The 24,369-nt window shown below is 41.5% G+C and overlaps 1 protein-coding gene across 1 annotated transcript in view; it reads left to right on the top strand.

Moving 5' to 3' along the window:
• Window positions 1–24,369, top strand: part of NEMP2 (nuclear envelope integral membrane protein 2) — a 93,920-nt gene that overhangs the window by 22,650 nt on the left and 46,901 nt on the right. The window contains exon 2 of the mRNA XM_089669976.1: window positions 19,337–19,443. Coding sequence (XP_089526102.1) covers window positions 19,337–19,443 — 107 coding nt within the window. The remainder of the gene's footprint in view (window positions 1–19,336; window positions 19,444–24,369) is intronic.

Below are 24,369 nucleotides of genomic sequence, written 5' to 3'. Positions count from 1 at the left end.
TAGTACAGGAGATGACCAGAGACTGCGGACATACTACAGGAGATGACCAGAGGCTGCGGACATACTACAGGAGAAGGCCAGAGGCTGCGGACATACTACAGGAGATGGCCAGAGGCTGCGGACATACTACAGGAGATGGCCAGAGGCTGCGGACATACTACAGGAGATGGCCAGAGGCTGCGGACATACTACAGGAGATGGCCAGAGGCTGCGGGCATACTACAGGAGATGACCAGAGGCTGCGGGCATACTACAGGAGATGACCAGAGGCTGCGGACATACTACAGGAGATGGCCAGAGGCTGCGGGCATACTACAGGAGATGACCAGAGGCTGCGGGCATACTACAGGAGATGACCAGAGGCTGCGGGCATACTACAGGAGATGACCAGAGGCTGCGGACATACTACAGGAGATGGCCAGAGGCTGCGGGCATACTACAGGAGATGGCCAGAGGCTGCGGGCATACTACAGGAGATGACCAGAGACTGCGGGCATACTACAGGAGATGACCAGAGGCTGCGGGCATACTACAGGAGATGACCAGAGGCTGCGGGCATACTACAGGAGATGACCAGAGGCTGCGGGCATACTACAGGAGATGACCAGAGGCTGCGGGCATACTACAGAAGATGAATAGAGGCTGCGGACCTTTGGGGAGTGGAGGAGGAGCAGGTACCCGAATTTGACAGGTACTCACTTCTGCGGAGTTGTTCTACCCATCCCTCCCCGTAGTCTTGTGGGACATGTGACAGGTCCCAGAAGACTACGGGGCCATTCACAAAGTGCAGCGTTTCTCGTGCATGTGTAATGGGCACCCGGCTGTGAAGCCGCATGCTGTCACATCCGGCTGCCTACACTGAAGATGCCGGCGCCAGGGAGAGAAGACAGCCGGAGAAAGCAGGACACAGCTGGACCGTGGAACAGGTAGGACCGAGGAGCAGGTTCTTCTGCACAGTAGAGCCGAGCGGCCAGCCCAGTATTCTAACATGGCATCGGTGACGGGGAATACATTTTGCCCCATTTTTGGGGGGGGGGAGGGTGTCTCATGGAGTGAAAAATACTGTAGCTATGAGGTACTGTGTAGGGCAAAAGGGAATGGGGGCTTGGCTATGCCTAATGTTAAATATTATCAAGCTGTGATATCACAAATAATAGATTGGATATTTAATTCACAAGGTAAAGGATGGGTGACTATAGAAGAGATTTTGAGTAAGGAACAGTTAGGGCAGATGGCTTTGGTACCACATAAATTCCACACATTAGATGTGAATATTAGTCCACTGACAGAAAGTTTTAAGCTTTTAAGACAGAATGTATAAGCAAAAGGGATGGAAATATAATTCAGTTATGATTGCCTTGGCAGGAACGGAGTATTCCCCCCCTCCCCCAGGGAAGGATAATATTTGTGGGAAATGGTTTAAAGATAAGAACACACGTTTGAAAGATATACTGAATAAGGGGAAATTGCACACTATTTCAGACTTAACCTCCCTGGCGGTATTCCCGAGTGTAGCTCGGGGTAAAGTTTCAGTACCACAAGCGGTAACCCCGAGCTACACTCGGGCTTACCATGCGGTGCTGCTTCGGGATCCCTCGATCACTTACCTTGTCCTGCGCTCCCGCGATGTCCCTCCTGCAGTGTCCCCGGCAATGTAATCCGGTTGATGCCGGCATCTGTCCTCTGGGTTCCGTCCCCTGCGAGCGTCGGGACGTACGGGGGACGGAACGGCGGGAAATTTGAAAATGACAAAAAGTGACATTCACTAAAATCACATAGTAAAACATTACTGTATCAAACCATTTCACATACATTTTGTCCCTAGTGCTTTGTCCTGTGCCCTGCCTGCATTTTTACTGTTCTTTCTGCCTGGAAACTGAGAAACGTCCATGGTGTCCAAAAAGTGTCCCTTTTAGGTCAAAAGCGGTTTTAGACCAGCTAGAGAACAGCGATTTAGTAAATCAGAACCACTTGCAGAATTGAGTGATAATGATTTGTGGAGAAATTCGTCATCAGACACTGAAAACGATTTTGCGACTCTGCTCAGTGATGTGCGAACTTGGCGCTATATTTCAAATTTCAGTGTTTTTGGTTTGATTATATTATTGAATTAAATTTATTATTATATTATTTTTTATGATTATTTATTAAATTAGAATTTATGATTTCGTGTTTCAAGTTTTATCCTACCCGGGATGTTTACTAGACTCTTGTTCGGACAGATTTCAGTGAGTTATTCCTAAAAATTACAGGCCTACAATAAAAAAAATACATATTTCCATGCAAAAAAAATGTACCGCTTTGAGCACAGAAATATGGACATAATCATACTGCTAGGGAGGTTAAAGAAAAAAAAAGGATTTATTTTTCACATTAGATGAGTGGCGGTATGGCCAATTAGTTAATTTTGTCTCAATGCTCCCACAACCACTGAGGACATCGAAGATTCTGTATCCATTTGAAAAACTGTTGAATGTAACTTCAGTTCCTAAAAAAGGGCACCTCCAGGATTTATAAGATTCTTCTGGATATAGAGAGTATCGATCCTCCCCAGTTCTTGGAAAAATGTGAACAGGAGCTTGAAACAAAATTGAACGAGCAACAAAGAATAAAATATTCAAATTAACACGAGGTGACGAATATGAGCACAGTTGAAATGAATTATAAATGTTTGGCTAGATGGTATATTATACCGAGTAAGGAACATAAACAACAAGTAGATGTTTCACCTTTATGTTGGAGAAGATGTGGGGAACAGGGAACAATGGTACACATAGTGGGATTGCCTGGAAATACAGGATTACTGGAAGGGAATATTACAATATATTCAGGAAACGGAATACTGTACAGAGAGGCCCGTGGACATGTTTATTTTATAAATTTGAACCTTTAGTAAAACTACATAAGAACAGGGTACCATATCATCTAATCAGTGCGGCTAAGAGCTTGATTCCCAAAGTCTGGCTAGCCCCAGATCCACCAAGAATAAATGACTGTGTTAACATAGTGGAAAATATCTACAGGATGGAGGAGTTGTGTCATACTGAGGAAGATAGAATAGAAAAATTTAGGAAAATGTGGAGTAACTGGTTAATTTTCAAAACATCTAAAAGATATCTGGAACTGGCTATAATATGGGTGGAAGAGTATTAGAGGGAGTTCTAATGGAGTTCCCGACAGAGAGAAGGATATAGAAGAGAAGGGATACAGATATAGATAGATAATCACGAGAAGGGATAGAAACTAGGAATTTGGATATGGACTGTGGTAATTGCAGGGGGGGAGGGTTGGGAGGAAGGGTCAGGCAAGGGATAAGATGATACAAATGGAATTTATGTATTGGTGAAGTTCTTTTTATTCTTGTGTGCATTAGATACTCTTTTTGTATTGAAAAATTTTAATAAAAGATATAATAAAAAAGAATAAATGTCTGTAGCATGCACTGTCACCACAGACAGAGGTATGGTCAGAGATTTATGCAACTGTAGCACTCTTCAAGAGACAGATTCTTTTAGTTTTCATTAAAAGCCTTTATCGACAATTTCTACACTTTTCAAAATGGGATTAATAATGAAAAAGGCCACCTCCCTCTCACTCCACCTCTCTGTTGGGGTCCCTCAAGGCTCTGTCCTCGGGCCCCTTCTCTTCTCCATCTACACCTCCTCCCTTGGCCAACTCATACACTCTCACGGCTTCAACTACCACCTCTATGCCGACGACACACAAATCTATCTCTCAACCCCCCACCTCACCCCCTCGGTCTCCGCCCGAATCACACACCTGTTGAGCGACATATCAGACTGGATGTCGCTCCACTTCCTTAAACTGAACCTCTCCAAAACCGAGTTTCTTGTCTTCCCTCCAGCCCGGACACCACCCTCCATTGACTTCTCCATCATGTCCAACAACGCCACCATCAAACCCGCCCCGCAGGCCAGAGTACTTGGTGTCATTTTGGACTCCAACCTATCCTTCCAGCCCCAAGTCCACTCTTTAACAAACTCGTGCAGACTCCACCTCCGCAACATCGCCAAAATCCGCACGTTCCTAACTCCAGAAACCACTAAACAGCTCATCCACTCCCTCATCATATCACGACTCGACTACTGCAACTCCCTCCTCACTGGCCTGCCTCGCCGCTGGCTATCCCCGCTTCAGTCCATCCTGAATACGGCTGCCAGACTCATTCACCTTTCCAACCGCTCCGTTTCTGCCACCCCCCTCTGCCAATCCCTCCACTGGCTTCCGATTGTGCAACGGATCAAATTCAAAATCCTAACGCTGATGTACAAAGCTGTCCACCATACTGCCCCGAACTACATCACTGACCTAATATCCAAGTACCGCCCAGCACGCACACTCCGCTCCTCACAAGACCTCCTTCTCTCTAGTTCCCTGGTCTCCTCCTCCCATGCCCGCCTCCAGGACTTCTCCAGGGTGTCACCCATCCTCTGGAACTCCCTGCCCCAACCCATCAGATTATCACCTACTCTCCTCTCCTTTAGGCGCACCCTGAAAACCCATCTCTTCAGGGAAGCCTACCCCGCCCCCTGCTAACTTGCCGACCTCCTCCACTCTTCCTACCACTCCATCCCCCACAGCTATCTCCTCCTGTGCCACCATCCCCTCCCTCCTAGATTGTAAGCTTGAAAGAGCAGGGCCCTCGATCCCCTCATGTTTTGCATTGTATTGGTATTGTTCTGTCACATGTTCTGTCCCCCTTTGTAATGTACAGCACTGAGCGAACTATTGGCGCTTTATATATACTGTATAATAATAATAATGGTGCAAATAAAAATATTTATAGTAAAAGGGTATTACACAGAAATAAAGAGACCATACAGCAACAGAGAAATAAAAGGATTTGAAAATGAAGAATACTTGAAAATCCTTGGTTTCAGTCCAGTGCATAAGCAAAAACGGTAGAGTGGCTCTCACAAGTCCTGTTAGGTGTTCCTTGGTTTGATGTTAAAATGAGAGCTGGCAAAATGTACTGGAATTCCCTTTTTCTGTGGTATCGAAGGGGTGTTGACAGAGGCCATCTGACCAATTAAGCATCTGAGGAGTGGTTTCTGGGATGTCACTATGTTTATAACTATGTCCCAGAAACCGCTTACAATAGATATTCATGACTACGTGCCATCTGCCCACAGTACATTTACTGCAGGCAGACAGAACAGGCAGGCTGGATCACACACATGTACATCCACCCTGCTCTGGGTTAGAGACGCTCAGTGGATTGCAGCTCCTTGTACCCAGGCGCTTTGAGCAGCCCGGAGATCATGTGATTGCATATCTCATTCATAACAGCTGTGCTTCCTATACAGTGATGCTGTGATTGGCCCACGGCTATCACATGGTACCTGGGCCAATCACAGCACCCCGTACTGTGTGATTTAGCTGTAGCCAATCACAGATCACTACTAATAACAGCTGTTATGAATGTAACCCATTCATGACAGTTCAAAACATTGCTGTTTCAATGATCATCATTGTAACAGCAATTAAAGTGTGAAAAAAAAATCCCTGATCACCCCCAGAGTAGTACAGTGTTTGTTTTTTTACAGGAAAGTAAAAAAAGTAATAAAGGCGAAAGTAGAAAAAAGTTAAATTGAATTACAAAATATATCTTTTTTAACATACTTTATCCAGTCAGTGTCTATGATCACCGCCACACCAGTCATATGATGAAGCTGTACTGTGCTCTACTGCGCTGGTGATTGTGAAAGAAAAATGTATTTAATTTCTTTATTTTCATCAAAATTGTCAAAAAATTACAACTTTATAAAACTTGCCATGTCTCTTACTAAATGCCTCAGACTGTCTGCTTCCAAAAAGAGGTCATATGGGGGATATTTGTACTATCCTGGCATTTTAAGGGCCTCAAGAAATGAGATAGGCATTCAGTACATCAGAATTTAACAATTTTCAAATATATATACCATAGTTTGTACATGCTATAACTTTCACACAAACCAATTGATATACATTTATTGGAATTTTTTTTTTTTTTTTAACCAAAGACATGTAGCAGGATACATTTTGGCCTAAATTTATGAAGAAATTGTATTTTTTTTTAAATTTTTTTTATAGGATATGTTTTATAACAAAATATATATATTTTTTTCTTTTTAAAAAATGTAGGTCTTTGTTGTGCATATAATTAAAAAAACAGTGGTGATCAAATGCCACAAAAAAAAGCTCTACTTTTGTGAAAAAATATGAATTTCAATTTGCTTACAGTTTTGCATGACCACGCAATTGCCAGTTAAATTAGCACAGTGCTGAATAGCAAAAAATGGTCTGATCGTGAAGGGGGTAAAACCTTCCGAAGGTCAAGTGGTTAATTGGTTTGTGTGACAGTTATAGCATCTACTAACTATGGTATATATACTGATATGTACGCAGCTATAGATGCTATACTAGTAATGGCAGTGGTCAGTGACTTATTGTGTGACTGTGTGTTGGGCAATCTGGCGCTGACATTGGCTGGGAGGGGCACTAACTAACTTACAGACACTGATGTCACTAGTGACCCTAATTCAGTGATACTGTACTAATGACACTGGCTGGGAAGGAGTTAATATCAAGGGGTTAACTGTGTGCCTAACAAGTGTAATGTGTGCTGCTTTTACTCCCAGATCTGGGTGCTTTTTCTCCATGAAGTCCTAGTTGATTTCAGGGGGAAGAAACTGCCAGATCACTGTGTACATCGTTCTGTTTGTTTGTAAACAGCTACATCCAATCAGCAGGTATAGAGGCAAAATCATTGTCTGAAACCTGCTGACAAACTCATGCTGTGTCTAATCACAGCACAGGTTAACAGAGGGCACACGTGAGTCCGGAAACAAGTGGTGACATATGGGTATGATGCCTAGCCTGTAGCTGCTGCCCACCTGTAGTAAATGTAAATTTTGTTACACATAAATGCACTCTGTTGTCCATGCCAGCATCCACTGACTTTTTTTCACACACATTGCAAAGCAATGCATCTGTGAAGGTTTCTTGTCATTATTCTTGCTTTGAGTCATTAACCAGGAGCAAGACTGCATGTTGGGCGTCGTGAGGGGTCAGTGACATTTCGAGCAGTTAAGGAAAATAAGTATGACAAACCCTTGCTATGACACTTTAAAAACAATCATCAATGGCAGCTTAAGTGCTTCTATCCTGGAAAGTTCCCTTTCTGATGTGGCTGTAATGTAAGGCTGGACACAAAAACCAAAAGCAAGTCACACACAATACACAGGTATGATTAGCCAGCCTTATACCATTGTTTCTAAGCATGTGAGGGACACACTAGCAAGTGTAAAGCTGCCCTGGCACATCATGCATCATTCACTCAGCACCCCAAGAAATAACAGAATCCAACTGCAGTATTCTTGCACTGTCAAAACCTCCACTTTTATTATCACACAACACACAGGAGGATATATCTTCTGGTCATCACAATCTGCATAATAACACACACTAATAGTAATGTGAGTATCACAGCATGAAATAAACACATCTTTTGACAGTGTCACAGCATAGAATTAATACATTACCAAAGCTACGGGAAGAAGGGAAGAAAGATACTTCATCAAAACCATAGTGCACAGGAGATCATGGAGAAGACTAGGACATGATCGAGACCGATGTAGCCTTGGCAATATAAAAGATGATGATATGCCAAGTAAATAGATACCCAACATGACATGATTTAAAACTGTGCACGCACCGTGCAATGGCAGCAAGCAACATACTTTTTAATATCAGAAGGTGAGGTCTTTGCAGGCTACGACTTCAGATTTACACAGGAGGTCTAGTGCTAGAATTACTACCCTTGATCTGACGTTCTCGGCGATACCTCACATGCATGGTGCAACCACTGTTTACATACTGACACGGGGCCAACACTTGCATACACCATTTTGTTTTGTTTTACACTGTCCCTTTTCATTTTTTTTTTTCTGTAAATATCCCATGTGATGGCGATGACAGGTATTCTTTTCTGAGAAATCTGGGGTCTATTAGACTCTAGATATCTCCACTGCCCTTAAATCATCTGATCTCACCAAGATCGGTGTAATCAGATGCTTTCCCAATTTCCTAATTAGCCACTAGGATTGCTTTTACTTGAAATCAGTTTGCCGGCTAAAAAAAACGATACCAGGATTATCCTGGTATAACCACTCAAAGTCCAGTGATGTGCCAGTGCGTCGCTGGTCTTTACTGGGCATATATGTCACGTTCTTTTTATATATATATATATATATATATATATATATATATATATATATATATGCAGCCCGTGGGCTGAACGGGGGAAAAAAAATGGTATGTGCACCATTAGAATATACCACCTGCATCCATCCACTTCTGATGCTGGGCATACATGCAATGTTGTGTTGTTTTTGTTGAGCCCATGGGCTGAACGATAAAGAACCTAACAGGTTCCTCTATTCACTTTGATTGATGTGGATGAAGAAATCTCTGACAAAAAAAATGTTTTAAAATATATGTCGAAGCATAGAAGCGATCCACCCACTGACCACCCCAGGCCTCCATGCTTGGGCATATGTTTTTTTCTTTTTTTTTTTTTTTTCTTTTTTAATTTAAATATTGTATTACATTTTCAAAATGTCATATTTGTACAAAAAAACCATAAACAGATAAACAATACTCCTTGAATTTTAGGACACTCCCACCAAATGTGCTACATTGTACCTCTATCCCCACATCCACGCCAACATAAAGGTGAGTTATCTCCATTCAATCTGTGTGCTACACTCGGTGTAATATACCATCTTGCCAAACATTTATAATTCATCTTAACCTCCTTCTTCACATTTACATTTTCGTGTATTAAACTACATATTTTCTTTTGCTTTTCCATATCCATCATTAATCGTATATCCCTTTCCCACTTCTCTATAATTGGTGGACTTTTATCTGTGATTATTTCAGTGAGAATCTTATATATTTTTGATATCCTGTGTTTCCCATCTCCCCTTGTGTCTAATAAGTGCTCTAAAGGGTTCCAATCCTCTCTTGTTCTCAATGGCCTTGGAAGCTTCTCTACAAAGTGTTTCAACTGAAAATAACGCCACTCGTCAATTCTCATAAATATATCCGTCTTTTTTTCCAAATCCTTAAGTGAACCTTTTTCCTCTCCCACCATTACATCTCTCAACTGTGCATCTTCCTTCTTTATCCACTTCCCAGCAACACTTTCTTTACCCGGAGGAAAATAATCTGTGGACCATAAGGGTATTAAAAGTGAATTATATTCCCACCCTTTTTGTTTATGTAAAACATCCCATACTCTTAACACATTCAGTGTGAAAAAACTTGTGCTATCTGCTAATCCTCGGAATTGTGAGGGTACCCATATAATTCTACTAAGGTTTGTGTTACTTAGTGTATTTTCTATTTTTACCCAACTTTTCCCATGTGAATTATGTGTCCAATCAAAAATTCTTGTCAGTATTATCAAGTTATAGTACCTTTTTTATGTCTGGAACTTCCAGTCCACCTTTCTCTTTATTCCTACTTAGGATTTCATAACTTATTCTAGGTTTTTTTTCCTCCAAATAAATCTTAACATATTGTAAAATATGCTTCTGGTATTTTGATTGGTATCATTTGGAATCTACATAGAATTTTTGGAACAATTACCATTTTTATCAGATTTATATGACCTATCCATGACAGAGTTCCTCACCTAGTTTTCTTAGTTCATCCTTAATCTCATTTAATAATGAGATATAATTTGATCTATATAAATTCTTAGAAGATACAGTTCATTTTATACCTAGATATTTTAATTCTTTTTCTCTCCATACAAAGATAAATTCCTCCTGTAATATATTTTTCTCGCTATTTAAAAGATTTATATTTAAAATCTCCGTTTTAGTTGGGTTAATTTTTAAGTTTGACATCTCTCCATATTCCCGCAATGATTTCATTAAGTTTGGTAATGTTATCCTTGGGTTTCCCAAATAGAACAACATATCATCTGCATAAGCTGCCACCTTATGCTCTATCTGTCCTATCCTGATCCCTTTTATATCTATGTTATTCCTTATTGTAGCCAACAAAGATTCCAGAGATAGAACGTACAACAGTGGAGACAAAGGACATCCCTATCTAGTTCCATTCCGCATTCCAAAGCTCTCCGACAATTCCCCATTAACTGCTGCAGAGGGTTGACTATATAATTTCCTTTTCCATTCTCTTATTCTGGGTCCCATCCCCAATATTTTCAGTGTATCCAACATATAACCCCAATCCACTCTGTCAAATGCCTTTTCTGCATCTATCGAGAGGACCACTGCCGGGATTTTCTCTCTCCTACTTTTTTGTATGAGAAACAAAGATCTTAAGCCATTGTCTCTACCCTCTCTTCCTGGGACGAAACCTACCTGATCCATATGTATCCATTCTGGCATCAAGTCTTTTAACCTATTTGCCAGAACATTTGCATATAGTTTGGTATCTGTGTTCAACAAGGAAATCGGTCTATAGCTTGCACATTGAGTGTCATCCTTACCTTCCTTATGTATAAAGACTACATAGGCTTGTAAAGATTCCCTCCTTATTTCCATCTCACCTCCCAATGCATTCATATATGTCCTCAATTTGGGTACTAATAAGTCCTTATATTTTTCATAATATCTCACAGTATACCTATCAGGTCCAGGACTTTTCCCTGCTAAAGTACTTTTTAATGCTAAGTATATTTCTTCCTGCGTTATTGTTGCTTCCAGAGATTTTAGTTGTTCCTCCTTGAGTACGTCTCATGTGCATAAGAATAAAAGGTATAGTCTCTGTCCTTCATTTGCTTAATTCTCCATATATCCACAAGCTGACATTGATATAACATTTTCTTTAAAAATCTAAGAGACCTACTGTCATCTCTCTGCATACGAGATGTCATATCTATCTGAGGATCCATACAAAGATTAAAATCTCCCGCCACAATTAAACACTCCTTTCTTAAAATCCATTAGTTTCCTCAGCGTATTCTTTAGGAACTCCTCCAGTTTCTTATTTGGGCAATAGATATTTGCTAGAGTACACTCCCAATCCTGTAATTTCCCGTTCAGGAACAAGCCCACCTCAACCCGTTTACCCTCCCCCAGCGTCTCGTCAGTTTAACCAAGAGGAGGAATATATAAAAGAAGAAGAGAAAAAAAACTCCTCTACAAACATAAAGAGAAGAAAAAAAGAAAAGCAGGCAACCTCTGCCTAGGGAAAAATAGAGGAGAGAAAAAGAAGGACCGTGGGGAAGAGGAAAAAAAAAAACACCCAAGGGAGGAAAACCTCTCCTGGCACCCTCCGCTCCCCCTCCCCTCCCTACATCCCCCTCTGACTTCAAGTCCTCTTCCGGACCCCCTGCCACCCTTCACTGTCTATATTCCCACTTTCTTCCTCCTCCTCACCCCATCCAGGAATATCTATATATTGCAACTCTAGCCTATCCCTCAGTCCCGCAGTTCATCAGGAAACCTTAATTTGGCAGAACGCCCATTTCTCCAACCAATTAAACATGCTGGGGACCTCAGCTATCTTGAACGCTCTGCTTCCTCATTTGTTCTACTAATGGTTTCAAAGTTCTTTTTCTTAACAATGTCTCTGCAACAAGGTCCACAAAAAACTGTATATTTAATTCACCATATTTTATAACTTTTCTTCCTTTCATCTTCTTCCAGATCTCTTTATCATCACAATAATGATGAAGTTGGACTATAACGTCTCTTGGGTTAGCTTTTCTACCTTCTTGTTGAAGTCTCCCAATTGTATATACCCCATCTATTTTATACGGTTCCGCTGCAGTTCTTTCCATTATTTTATCTAACATTTTCTCTGTTATTTCCCTCAAGTCTTCTCCTTGAGAGATCTCTGGGAAACCTCTTATCCTTAGGTTATTTCTTCTGAGCCTATTTTCTTGAGAGGCAAAATGGAACAAATGAAAAGTGTTTGTTGGAAAATAGTATTGTAGAAAGCTCCAGATTGTCCTTGGGACTACCTAATACTAGCCAAAATTTGGAGGAAGCAGACTCTGAGAAAATAGGTCTGCAGGAGAACTTGGAAGAGCAGGACACACATTTGCCAACTAAATCAGAAATTGCAGGAATGTTTAAAAGTTTGGAAAAACCTATAAAACAGGAAATGGCAAAGTTACATAAAGATCTGGGGCAGGCAGGTGTTATCTAGAGTAGAGGAGACAGAGGAAAAAATAGGTAAACATGCCCAAGTGATTCAGTCCATAGGCAAGCAAATGGTGGAAATGAAAAAAGAATACAGAAACCTGCTATATAAATTTGAAGATCAGGAAAATATGTTCTTCTTCTTTTTTTTTTTTTTTTTTTTTTTTTTAACTGTAGATGAGAAATCTCATCCAGCAGTGCTACACGCACAGACGTATATTCTGAGAGCACACCCTGTTGCTGTCAGAGTAAGCAGATCGGTGCTACAGCTGAATGGTGTTTCTGAAAAGAAAACAAAAAAGGTTATCAATAAAACCGTAACCATATAACAGTTACTCAATAAAACTACTATACTTTTTTTTTTTTTTTTTTTTTTTTTAAACTAAACTACAGATGTTAGTGTCTCTCAAAATGCAATAGCCAGTTTCCTGACTACTTAACATCTTTCAAGACTTTGTGTATATGTGTGCTCTAGACTGCCGTGTTGTACCCTATACTAATACTCCACTTTTGTGTGGTAGTGACAGAAGCAGTCCTTGGGGCAGAGACCAGATTGGCCAGGACAGGAGGGACAAAAAAAAGCAGGTGTCATTGTGGCGGGCGCAGCGTCAGACCCCAGTCCTTCTCACCAACTTGTGACCAAAGGACTAGCCAATCTAAAACCGCGCTGCCACTTGCGTAACAATGCCACTCTCAGCTGCACCCTGCACAAAGATTTTCCAGCTCACTGGCCCCAATCTAGGTGCCAACAGCCTGAGAGCGTTTGTTACTGGGTCAGGTTAATTACGCAATTAACCCTTCACACTGCCACCACCACCTTTTTACAGAGAAGGAGGAAACTCACAAATCTTAGCAGTAACACTATGATGTTTGAATAAGCGTCTGTATACACACTGTCACCGCAGACAGATATATCCAGAGGTTTTAAAATACACAGTAGCACTCTTCAGAGACAGGGATTCTTAGTTTGCATTAAAGAGCTTTAGAAACAGTTCAACAGTTTTCAGAAAATAGGATTTATAAAAAGGTCAAAATAGTGCAATAAAAATATTTACAGAAAAGAGAGAGCAATAACACAACAGAGAGATAAAGAAAGAAGTTTAAGAAGGTAGAATAATTGCAGAAGTCCTGGTTTAAGCAGAGTTCAAGTGTCCTGAACAAAAGGGTACCTTTTCTCCCGAAGTTGGTTCCTGATGTTAAAAGGGAGAATCTCTTCATACTTCTCTCTCCAGGCATGACAGCTTTTCTAGTGTCCCAGCAGGGGGTGTCTACTGAAGCCAAGGGCCAATCGCCTCATTTGGGGGGATGGAGGGTTAGGTGGAGCCCCAGGCTGTGACCCAAATCCCTCTCAAGTTTATACCATGGTCAATAACCTTCCATAGGTGCATGCAGAAGCCTAGTCACTGGCAAGTTAATATGCAGAATGATATTCTGAACGTCCAGACACCAAATATGACATATCCGGCTGTGACGGATAACAAGATATCACTTTCTACTCTTTGGTAGACGTCATCTAGGGGTGTAAGGTATCAGGTGACTCGTATTAAACTGACCTATCTGAATATATGCTTTGTTTTATTGTACCTTGTTCCTGCCAGGATTTATGAAATTGTATAAAAAAGTGGTTTCAAGTGGGATGCATGTTTTACTGCCACTCTAGATCAGCTAATTGGGTTTACAACCATGAAGCATATCCAGCTGTGCCTGATGTCCTTGTGACCTCCATCATACACACACACCACATGCCATTAAAAAAAAATGGAGGGGGAAGACTGATTTGGAGTGACGATGACATTTGCAGAGTATGATCCAAATTATGGTTGTCATTGTCCAAATCTATGCACACAATTATCACAGTCATGCCTAATTCCGTGTCTGCTACAGACACAACATCTTTTTTGGGGTGACGTTTGGGTTGGGGTACCAGGAATAGCATCAGAAAAATGCCTATCATGCAGTCAGCTCACTGCATCTGGGGTGGGGGTTTGGGCCACAGCACCTTCTGGATACAAAAGGGGTGTGATGGCCTCTCCCTGGAATTTTAGGAAGGATCCACGTCATCCAGTTGCTTTGTAAAAAAGCGTTGTACAGAACCAATTGCAATAAACATACAGACACTTTTTTGTACCCACGTCTGGCTTTATGGGAAACTAAGTATGGCTTCATTATCTGGTTGAAGTCCACCCCTCCTATGTTATAGATGGGGACACAGGCTTCTCCACAACACTAGCTGTCAGGGAAATTTGGATGGTCATGTTTGCGTGAGTGGAAGACAGGACGAAAACATCCCGTTTGTCCTTCCACTTCACTGAGAGCAATTCAGCATTTTTCAAGCAGGCTTTCTCACCCTTTCTAAGATGAGTATTTACAAGCCGTTGGGGGAAGTCCCAGCGATTAGATCACACTGTGCCACGTGCGCCAATTCCAAGATGGTACAAATGTCTAAATTGTGTCACACTTGTATAAAAATTGTCCATGTATAAGTGGTACCCCATATGGGAAAAAGGGCGACACCAAGTCCCAAACTATCTTGCCACTGCTCCGCATATAGTTTGGGCATCCGGGGGGCTACACATGACTTTTCCCTTATAAATCTTAAATGTATAGCCATTACATATATAGCCTGTTGCCCTCTCACAAGTCTTATACATTTGGACCCCATATCTGACGTGCTTGTTGGGGATAAAATGTTTGAATGCAAGGTGGCTAGAAAAATTGAGGGACTCATCAACGCAGATGTTTTGCTGGGGAATATACACATCAGCAAATATCTGGTTAAGGCGATTTACGAGGGGCCACATTTTGTGAAGCCTGTCATATTCAGGGTCACCCCCAGGACAGCAGTGTATTGTCATTGAAATGCATAAATCGCATTATATTCTCATATCTATGCCTGGCGATGGCAGCAGAGAACACGGGCATATAATGAATCGGGTCTGTGGACCAATACAACCACAACTCATTCTTTTTACTAATGGTCATGTTGAGGTTTAGGCCCAAAAAACTTTAAATTTGGAAACTGTAATAGGTTTCAATGCAAATGGTCTACAGGCTCTACAGGCCTGTGCTTGAATACTTTGTAGCTGTGGGACACTACTTGTGCTAGCCATTGCACCAGCTTGTACTGCACTTATGGGACTCGCCACGTCAACAAGTGATACTGCAATGCTGGTACGAAAAAGACCAGGATGTACAAGACCGCTGGTGCTCACCAGTTTACCTTTAGCATAGCACTAGTACTGGCACTCTGCTGCATATGAGAATCATCATGCAATTGTAACACCTCAGCAACCTGGGAACGGGGTCTGGTACACCTGACATTAACAGGGACCTCTGCTCCATCGTCTGAGCTATCTGTCAGGGTGCCGTTGCTCTCTACAGGTTCGTTTTCTGAGCCTGAATCTGTCAGTGAGGCTTTCCCTTCACTCTCATCTGACATACTCAGAATCTTTTAGGCCTCTTTACTACTGTATTGTACCTCTTGTTGGACATATTGACCACTAGATTTATAGGTACCTAGTGTGACTCACAGGAAAAAGAGCACCTGGCTGTCAGGGACTGCTTGAATCGCTACAAAAACATTTGCCTGCTAGTACTAGCAGAAATCAACTCTGCAATTTTGTGTGCAACGTATCAATACAGACACTGCACTTGCTGGGGGGAGAAGGGGGGGGGGGGTTAAGCGATGGGGCTAAATGCAGGTGTTGGGGGTGATCCTGCTAATGCTGTGTTTTTGGGGGCACTATACTATTGTGAATGCTGGTATAGTTCTGATCTGATCAAAGATATATTGATCCGTTTAGATGCTATACTAGCAATGGAGGTTTATTGTGTATGCAAGAGTGTTCCTGGCAATAAAAGAGTTAAATGTGATGACTGATGTAGTGGGAAATCTGAAGCTATCTGTGAGGGACGTTAACTGACGCTAATGCTATCTGAAGTCGCCAGTGACACGAATACAGTGATCAGTAAAAAATATGTACACTGTACTAATGACATTGGTGACAGGGCAGTGAAGGGGTTAACTGGGGGGCGATCAGGGGGTTAAATGTGATCTAGCAGTGCTATTACTCTTTCAGTGTGCTGCTTGGACTTGCATGGATCTGCTTTCTTCTCTCTCTGGAACAGAATGTGCTCCAGAATGAGAAGATTGTATCATTTCCTTTGCCTGTGTAATGTAAACGCAGGCACAGGCTGAGCTCTGATTTGATACAGCCGATCAGCAAATCCAGGCCAAACATAATTGACCTGAATCTGGTCAGTGATCGGTGCTATGCCGAATCACAACACCCGGCAGGGGCGTGCGCGCGCCCTATCCATGGACACCGCGGGGGCACAGATCACATGTTTATATGTCATTTTGCGCATTGAGTCTGCCCTGTAGCAGTAAAATTGCTATAGGGCATTGGGTAAGCGGTAAAGACCACTGATCACTCCGTTCTTGGTCTTCAGAGAGAAGTGACTGTCAGTCTCCGGCTGTTTGCTCTGCCTTTCCAGAACTCATTGGAGCACCAGGCTATGAAGGGGACGGGAGCTGCTGGCTCAGTCTCTCAACGACGAACTTTGGCCATACTTCTCCTCTAAGTGAACCCGAATTCTAAAAGTCAAGATTTGTGATGTTATAGGGAATACCTAGAAATGGTAATTGCATCTCAATAGTACCTTGAAAAATTGACATTTTTGACTGGAATTTCTACTAAAAATATCAGTGTGCCTGAAGCCTCTTAGCTGTATATCTGAAGTGTGAAATCCATGTCATTGCTGCCTCTGATGGCTAGTCTTAGAGCAAAACAAGACATGGTAAATCAGTATTGGGCAAAGGTTAGCTGCAGATAAACTACAGCCAATAATGGTGACTAGTCCTTTGACAACAGTTTTGTTTTACCCAAAAAGTGAAAGTGTTGGAAGGCGCAACATTTAACAAAAAAAAAAAGTGTGTGTGTATATATATATATATATATATATATATATATATATATATATGAGATTACTGGACTCTTAAGGCCTCCTGGATAGACTTAGGCACGGCTTTTTTTCTCAGAGAAAAAGAGCAGGAGCTCACCCCCCCTCTCATAGGCCCACTTGTCACCTCCTTTAGAATTGTCCTTAGAGCCATCCTCTTTGGAGAACAGGGAGACAGCCAAATCCAGCAAAGAGATATCCCAAGATATTCAGCAAAGAGCTCTCCCCATATATTCAGCAAAGAGATGGCCCAATCTAGAAAAGAGACATCCCTCATATATTCAGCAAAGAGATATCCCGATATATCCAGCAAAGAGATGGCCCAACCCAGCAAAGAGATGACCCAACCCAGCAAATAGATATCCCCATATATTCAGCAAAGAGGCAGCCCAATCTAGCAAAGAGACGGCCCCATATATTCAGCAAAGAGACAGCACAATCCAGCAGGGACATCCCCATATATTCAGCAAAGAGATGGCCTAGTCTAGCAAAGAGATGGACTAGTCCAGCAAACAGACATTCCCATATATCCAGCAAAGAGACAGTCACAGCACAGGCCCACATCTAAGCAGCATTAACAGACAGCCCCATCCAGCAACATTGTCAATCAATTTACCAAAAATATCTAACAACTTGTCACTAGTCCACAGCACTGAGCAGTCACAGTCATGCCAGGGTTCCCAATTCCCACATGCACCGCAGCTCTTCCACACAGCTGAACCAAAACCAGCTTCGAGAGTGCAGGGAGAGGTGGAGTGCAAATTATATTACTTTTGTCGTCCACTCCCTCAGGCTGCAGCCAGAAATAAGTGAGCTGCTAAGCCAGACAGAGTGCATCGACCCCTCATTATCTGTGGGCTGGCGAAGGTGCCGGAACACTTTCAGACACGTTCCGTCAGAAAAAAAGACCTGGACTTAAGACATCTGGACACTGCTGGGGATTGTCTTTTGAATACTGGTAGAACAAGATTACATAGCAGGGTGTGTGTAAAAAAAAAAAAAAAAAAAAGTTGAATACCAGAATCCTGCCTCTGGAAGAGAATTTGCACATACTCCATAGTGGTGGGGCTTGGAGATAAGAAAGCCTCACCTTAAACCTCCTTGTGATGCGGAGATTAAAATGACCAATTTCCTTGCTTGTACCAAGGAGGGCGTAGATGTGGACTGGAGAGCTGACCTGGGCCAAAAAGCTTGACAACAGTGTAGCAACGTCATCTGGTGGACAGCGCCATATTTCCTGGAGGATATTCAGGACAGCACCATACTTTCCTCTTGGTTATCAAGGAGAGCCCCTTATGGTTTACGGATGGTCGCTCATTGGACTGAGGACTATACAGGACAGGCATATGGTGTCAGTATGGGCTGTGTTTTGAGTGCTTTAAAAATGATGAGCGTCCTCTTTCTATTTCTTCCTGGAGACCAGCCAAGACACATAATTTTTAGGATGGACTTGCATAACATATCATCTCTCTTTTATTGCTATATATTAATATTTTTTTTTTATTATTTCTATGTTAGGGTTTAACTTTAAATATAAATAAATAAGACTCTTTTCTTTTCTTTAATCAATATAGATATCATTTATAGCAGTGGTCTCCACACTACGGCCCGAGGGGCTGGATGTATCCCTTGGCTCGCCTTTACCTTGCCCTTGGGGCCCTATCCACTAACTGACCCCATCTATGGGGTACTATTGCTTCCACTAACACCATCTATGGGGCACTATTCTTCCCATTGATACCAACAATGGGGCATTTTTTTCTTCAGTTCAAACCAATGCTGGGGCATTACTTATTCCCACTAATGTTGGGACATTTTTTACTCCCACTGGCCACAGTCTGGCTCCCCTAAAGTCTGAAGGACAGTAAACTGGCCCTCTGCTCAGAAAGTTTGGAGACCCCTGGTTTATAGTGTCACCATCAATATTATCAGAGCTTTGAACAACTAGCTTATTATGGGAACGGACAAGATAGTACATATTTACAATTTAAGTAGGGGGAAGTCAGAACCCCCCTATTTATTTCAGAAGGTTAGGTCTCAAAAGCACACTTGGAAGTTGAAATGAGAACAATGTCTAATATGTGTACGTGGAAGGTGTATTTTAAACTTTTCAAAGTTTTATGTAACTATATAGTGTGTTAGTATGAACGTTTCTGAGGTGGTGTTTTTCTTTTTTTTTTTAGGGACAAATTGTACATATCTAAGCCAGGGATTTGCAACTGAAACAAAAGACCATTGCTTCTGTTATAAGGCAGAATGGAATTTCAAAAAGGCATGGTCAACCATTCAGGTAACATTAATTGTTTCATTCAGTTATTTAGCACATACACATGGGCCAAATTGGCAGGAAGTCAATTAAGCTATCAATATGTCTTTGGATTGTGGGAGTAAAGCAAGGTGTTATAGAAAGGACCTGTTATTAAAAATGATTGTCATTTAGGTTTCAGTGCTACCCTAGTTTGACCCAGGAAGACTTGTACATGGAGGAGGACAGAACAAAGTCATACATTCCCATATGTTCCTGAACCGTGTGAACCATGTGAAGTGTATTTCTGTGATATTGAGAAGATTCACTCTATAGATCTGGGCAGCCTTTCTTAGTAATTTACCTGTCACGCTCTATAGTTTGGCAATCTATTGGAGTGTTCAGCAATTGTGTAATATGTCTTGTGTCTTTTGCACCACTGTGATTGTAAAATCAACTTTCACTTATGGTTGTAGGTGCTGATGTTGCAGGCTGTAATATGGGTTTAGTGTAGGGAAGGGCTGGAAACACTTTTACAGGAACAGTTCTGTGAAGATCTCTAATTGTAGATTCCTTGTCTCTTTTTACCTGTGTGCCCTACTAAATATTAAGCAGTAGAGAACTCAAATGCTCCTCAATGAGCAGCAATAAGATTAGGATGCTGAAATAACAAAAGGAAGGGAGACCAGAACAGAGACAAAAACATACCAGTAGTCTCCCATTTGAGGTAAGCCTCATGAGCACAGGGGGAAATGGCGGGGCCTCGCTTGGGGTTTTGGTGCCGCGATCCCTTACCAGCAGAGGCTGAAGATCGTGTGGTGCAGGGGACAATGGACTTGACTACCAAGCAAGCTCCGGAGCAATCTGGTGGCACGTAAGCGGTAGTGGTACACCGAAATGAAAATACTTTGACCAAAACCAAAAATTCCAGATGCATTTGGCCGAAAACCAAAGTGGACAGTTTTTTATAAAATGTTTAATATATATATTTGTATTAAAATCAACTTTTTAATTAATATCATGAATTTAAATGAATATGAATTTATTTTCAGCCAATAGGTTGCTTTCACACTGACCAGTTTTTGCAGCACTTTTATGTTAAAAAAGAGGCACAAGAAAAGCTCAAGAAAAATGCACTCTTTTAACTTAAATTTTTGTCTTCAGACTAGTCCGTTACACTTCCCTTGCGGTGTTAAAAATCCTACTTGCTGCATTTTTTATCCATATTTCGTGAGTTAAAAAAAAAACCGCCAAATAGACACCTCCCAATTGAGGCCTGGTTCACACCAATGTGTTTTTTAGGGCTTTTTGCAGAAATGCACTACAGTCCATTGAGCATGGTTTCTTATGGGACACGTTCACATCTATGATTTTTTTGAGCTACTGCTTTTTTGGAAAGGATCGGGGACTTTTTTTAAATGCAAAATGTTGCGGTTTTGGTTCAATAGAACTCCTCAACATGTCAAAAATGTCTGTGCAAAAAAGTGAGCATAAACGGACAAAACCTAAAGTGCATTGATCTGAACCAGGCCTGAAATGCATTGGAAATACAGCAAAAACACACCTGTTGCCTTTTTGATGTGCTTTGCATTTTTAATCTGCCCAGCAGCAAGTTAGCCAAAAAAAAGATTCAAAAACCGCAAAAGTCATTAAAAACGTGCATCCAAAACGCATTGCAAAACTGAGAGCGCAAACTGTGAACCAGGCCCGAAATGCACTGGACATGCATAAAAATGTGTGTGTTGCATTTTTGATGTGTTTTGCATTTTTAATTTGCTTAGCAACAAGTTGGCCAAGCAAGAAAAAAAAATGCAAAATGCATCAAAAATGTGTAAATGTGTAAAAAAAAACATACATGCAAAGACGCAAAGCACACTACAAAATGGGCAAAACGCAAATTGCATTGGTGTGAACCAGGCCTGAAATGCATTGAAAACCCATCAAAAATGCACATGAGCAATGAAAAAAGCACCCTAAACGTGGCATAATCGCAGGTTAAATTGCAGGTAATTGTGGCTATTCTATTCATTCAAATACCATTTGAATGAATAGAATAGCCAAAATGGCAAGGACTCAGCCAACAATCAGCTCCAGGAAGATCAAAGAAGGTCTAAAGTTACCTGTGAGTACTGTTACAATTAGAAGACGCCTATGTGAAGCCAAGCTATCTGCAAGAAGCCCCCACAAAGTCCCACTGTTGAAAAAAAGACACGCTGAAGAGGTTACAATTTGCCAAAGAGCACATTGACTGGCCTAAAGAGAAATGGCGCAACATTTTGTGGACTGATGAAAGTAAGATTGTTCTTTTTGGGTCTAGTGGCCAGAGACAGTTTGTCAGACGACCCCCAAACACTGAATTCAAGCCACAGTACACTGTGAAGACAGTGAAGCATGGTTGCGCAAGCATCATGATATGGGGATGTTTCTCATACTACGGTGTTGGGCCTATTTATCGCATACCAGGGATCATGGATCAGTTTGAATACATCAGAATACTTGAAGAGGTCATGCTGCCTTATGCTGAAGAGGAAATGCCCTTGAAATGGGTGTTCCAACAAGACAACGACCCCCAAACACACCAGTAAACGTGAAACATCTTGGTTCCAGACCAATAAGATTGACGTTATCGAGTGGCCAGCCCAATCCCCGGATCTTAATCCAATAGAAAACTTGTGGGGTGACATCAAAAATGCAGTTTGAGGCAAAACCAAGAAATGGAGAACTGTGGAATGTAGTCCAATCATCTTGGGCTGGAATACCTGTTCACAGGTGCCAGAAGTTGGTTGACTCCAGGCAACACAGATGTACAGCAGTTCTCAGAAACAGTGGTTAGACAACTAAATATTAATTAAGCGATTCAAAGGAAAGCAAAATCTTCAAACATTTTTCAGTTTATATAGTGAATGTTTGAGTGCCGCTGAATGTACTTCTTCTCTGACATTGCAGGAAAAGACCCTACTGGCAAAGAAAAAGCAGCAGTTGCAAAGAGAAAATGTGTTGGCTGTGCTACTAAATTACATTCTTCCGGGAGCCGCAGCCGTATCAGCAATTTGGTTAAGGATGAGTCCGCCTTGTCATGTAACAACCTGCTGACCACAGTCAAGGAAGACTTAGCAGCTACTTTTCACTCGTTTAGGACCTGGTTGTCTGATGCACAGAGGGCTCCCTCTATGGTGTCTACCTCTCTGGTTATTGCTTCAGTTTCTTTGCCAGGACCCTCAGCAGAGGTTTGCGAGTGGAACATGACAGAGATGAGACTAGCAAACCAGGGGGCTCGGGTTCTGAGTCTGATAACACTGGTAAACAAAATCTAAAAAAAAAAATTGGCACAGAAATGGACAGGGGTTATTCTAGTTATGTTTTTGGTTGCAAACTCAGATATCTGCTTAGAAATTCTCCATTACATAACGTTTTGGAGTGACATCCAGTTGAAATTTACACTATGTTGCTAATATTTACAATATGCGTATATAGGTGTATATTGTAACGTAGTCTTCTAAAAGGTATTTGTATATGATTTTCTGCTGTGTTGCGTCTCAGGAACATCCCTCTTAAGGGTCCAACAATAATCTGCAAGCATACTGGAGCTACACTTGCCCTGGTACCTATTTTCCATTACTGAAATATCCCGATGAAACCGTTCCCTATGTTCATCCCTGACTGCTCCTAGATTTGCAGGGAAAAAATCTAGGTGTGAATCCAAGAAGTGCATTTTCAAAGACATGTTACATCCTAGTTTCTGGTAAGATTTCAGTAGAGTATCCACTAATTCTGTGTAGTTGTCTGCCTTGTTATTTCCCAAGAAGTCACAGAAAACAGTCTTAAAGGACTCCCATGCAGCTCTTTCAGTTCAATTTAACTGACCGTCAAAGTTTTCATCTTTCATCAGTTTCCTAATGTCAGGTCCTACAAAGATCCCTTCTTTGATCTTTGCTTCACTGATCCTTGGAAATGTCTTTCTTAGATGTGCAAATCCAAGTCCACTTCTATCCATCGCTTTTACAAAGTTCTTCATAAGACTCAACTTTATATGGAGTGAAGGAAGATACTTTATTCGGCTCCGCAAGTGGGTCATGTGCAACATTTTTCTGTCCTGGGATTAGTGATGTTCTCTTTGGCCACTGTTTTCGGATGTAATGATTTCTCCTGTCCCTACTGTCCCTACTGTCCCACTCACACAGAAAGACATTGCTCTGCATTTTTGCTTGTATCAGCTAGGCCATTAGGGCAAGGGGCCAGGTAATTATAACTACATGACTCAGCATTTTTGTTTGTGGCTGACAACGTACAACAATTAAATTTTTTGTATTAAACCTGTGTTCTACCCAAACAAAACTTTAATGGTTAATTTACAGTAACATACAAAATTTACTAGAGCATAACTCCGGAAGTATGGGTGATAGAAAAATTCTGATACCATATTTGTAAACAAGAGGCAAAATTTACATATGGTACAGCTCACAGCCTGTCCGTGACAAAAATTGTGTTGAGTGTAATGATGAGGACGCAGAAGAAGGAGTCCTTCAAGGTTCAAGCTGTAGTTGGAGGAAGTAGACACATTTCCTAGAGTCATTTATGACACTCTAGACATGGAAGAGGAAAAGGTGCAATTGACCAAACCTGATTTGATGTATAGAGACCTACAAAAAAGCGGTCTAGAGATATTCCAGTACATCAAGTTTTCTCAGAAGACATTTCAAAAGAAATGAAAAGGAAGCCATTTTTTTCTAACTCTGAAAAGAAGGATTTCTTTCAGTGATGACCCAGCAAAGGTATGAAACAAGCGTCTGAAACTCGACACTCCAGTGGCCTAAGTCTCAAAGAAATCAGACTTAGCTTTTGAGGATTTCAGAGCCCTAATTGATACTATAGATAAGAGGTGATATCCTGCTGAAGAGGGCCTGGGATGCGGCTATGGCAGGGCTAAAATCAGCTCTTGCTACTACTTGTGTGTCAAGGAACATGAAGATT

Source organism: Staurois parvus, unplaced genomic scaffold (assembly GCF_062004578.1).
Source record: "Staurois parvus isolate SC_StPar_1 unplaced genomic scaffold, SC_StPar_1.0 ptg000011l, whole genome shotgun sequence".
In the NCBI taxonomy this organism is placed as follows: Eukaryota; Metazoa; Chordata; class Amphibia; order Anura; family Ranidae; genus Staurois; species Staurois parvus.
Note: the sequence above shows the minus strand (reverse complement) of the source record. Positions and strands in the feature narration are given on the sequence as shown.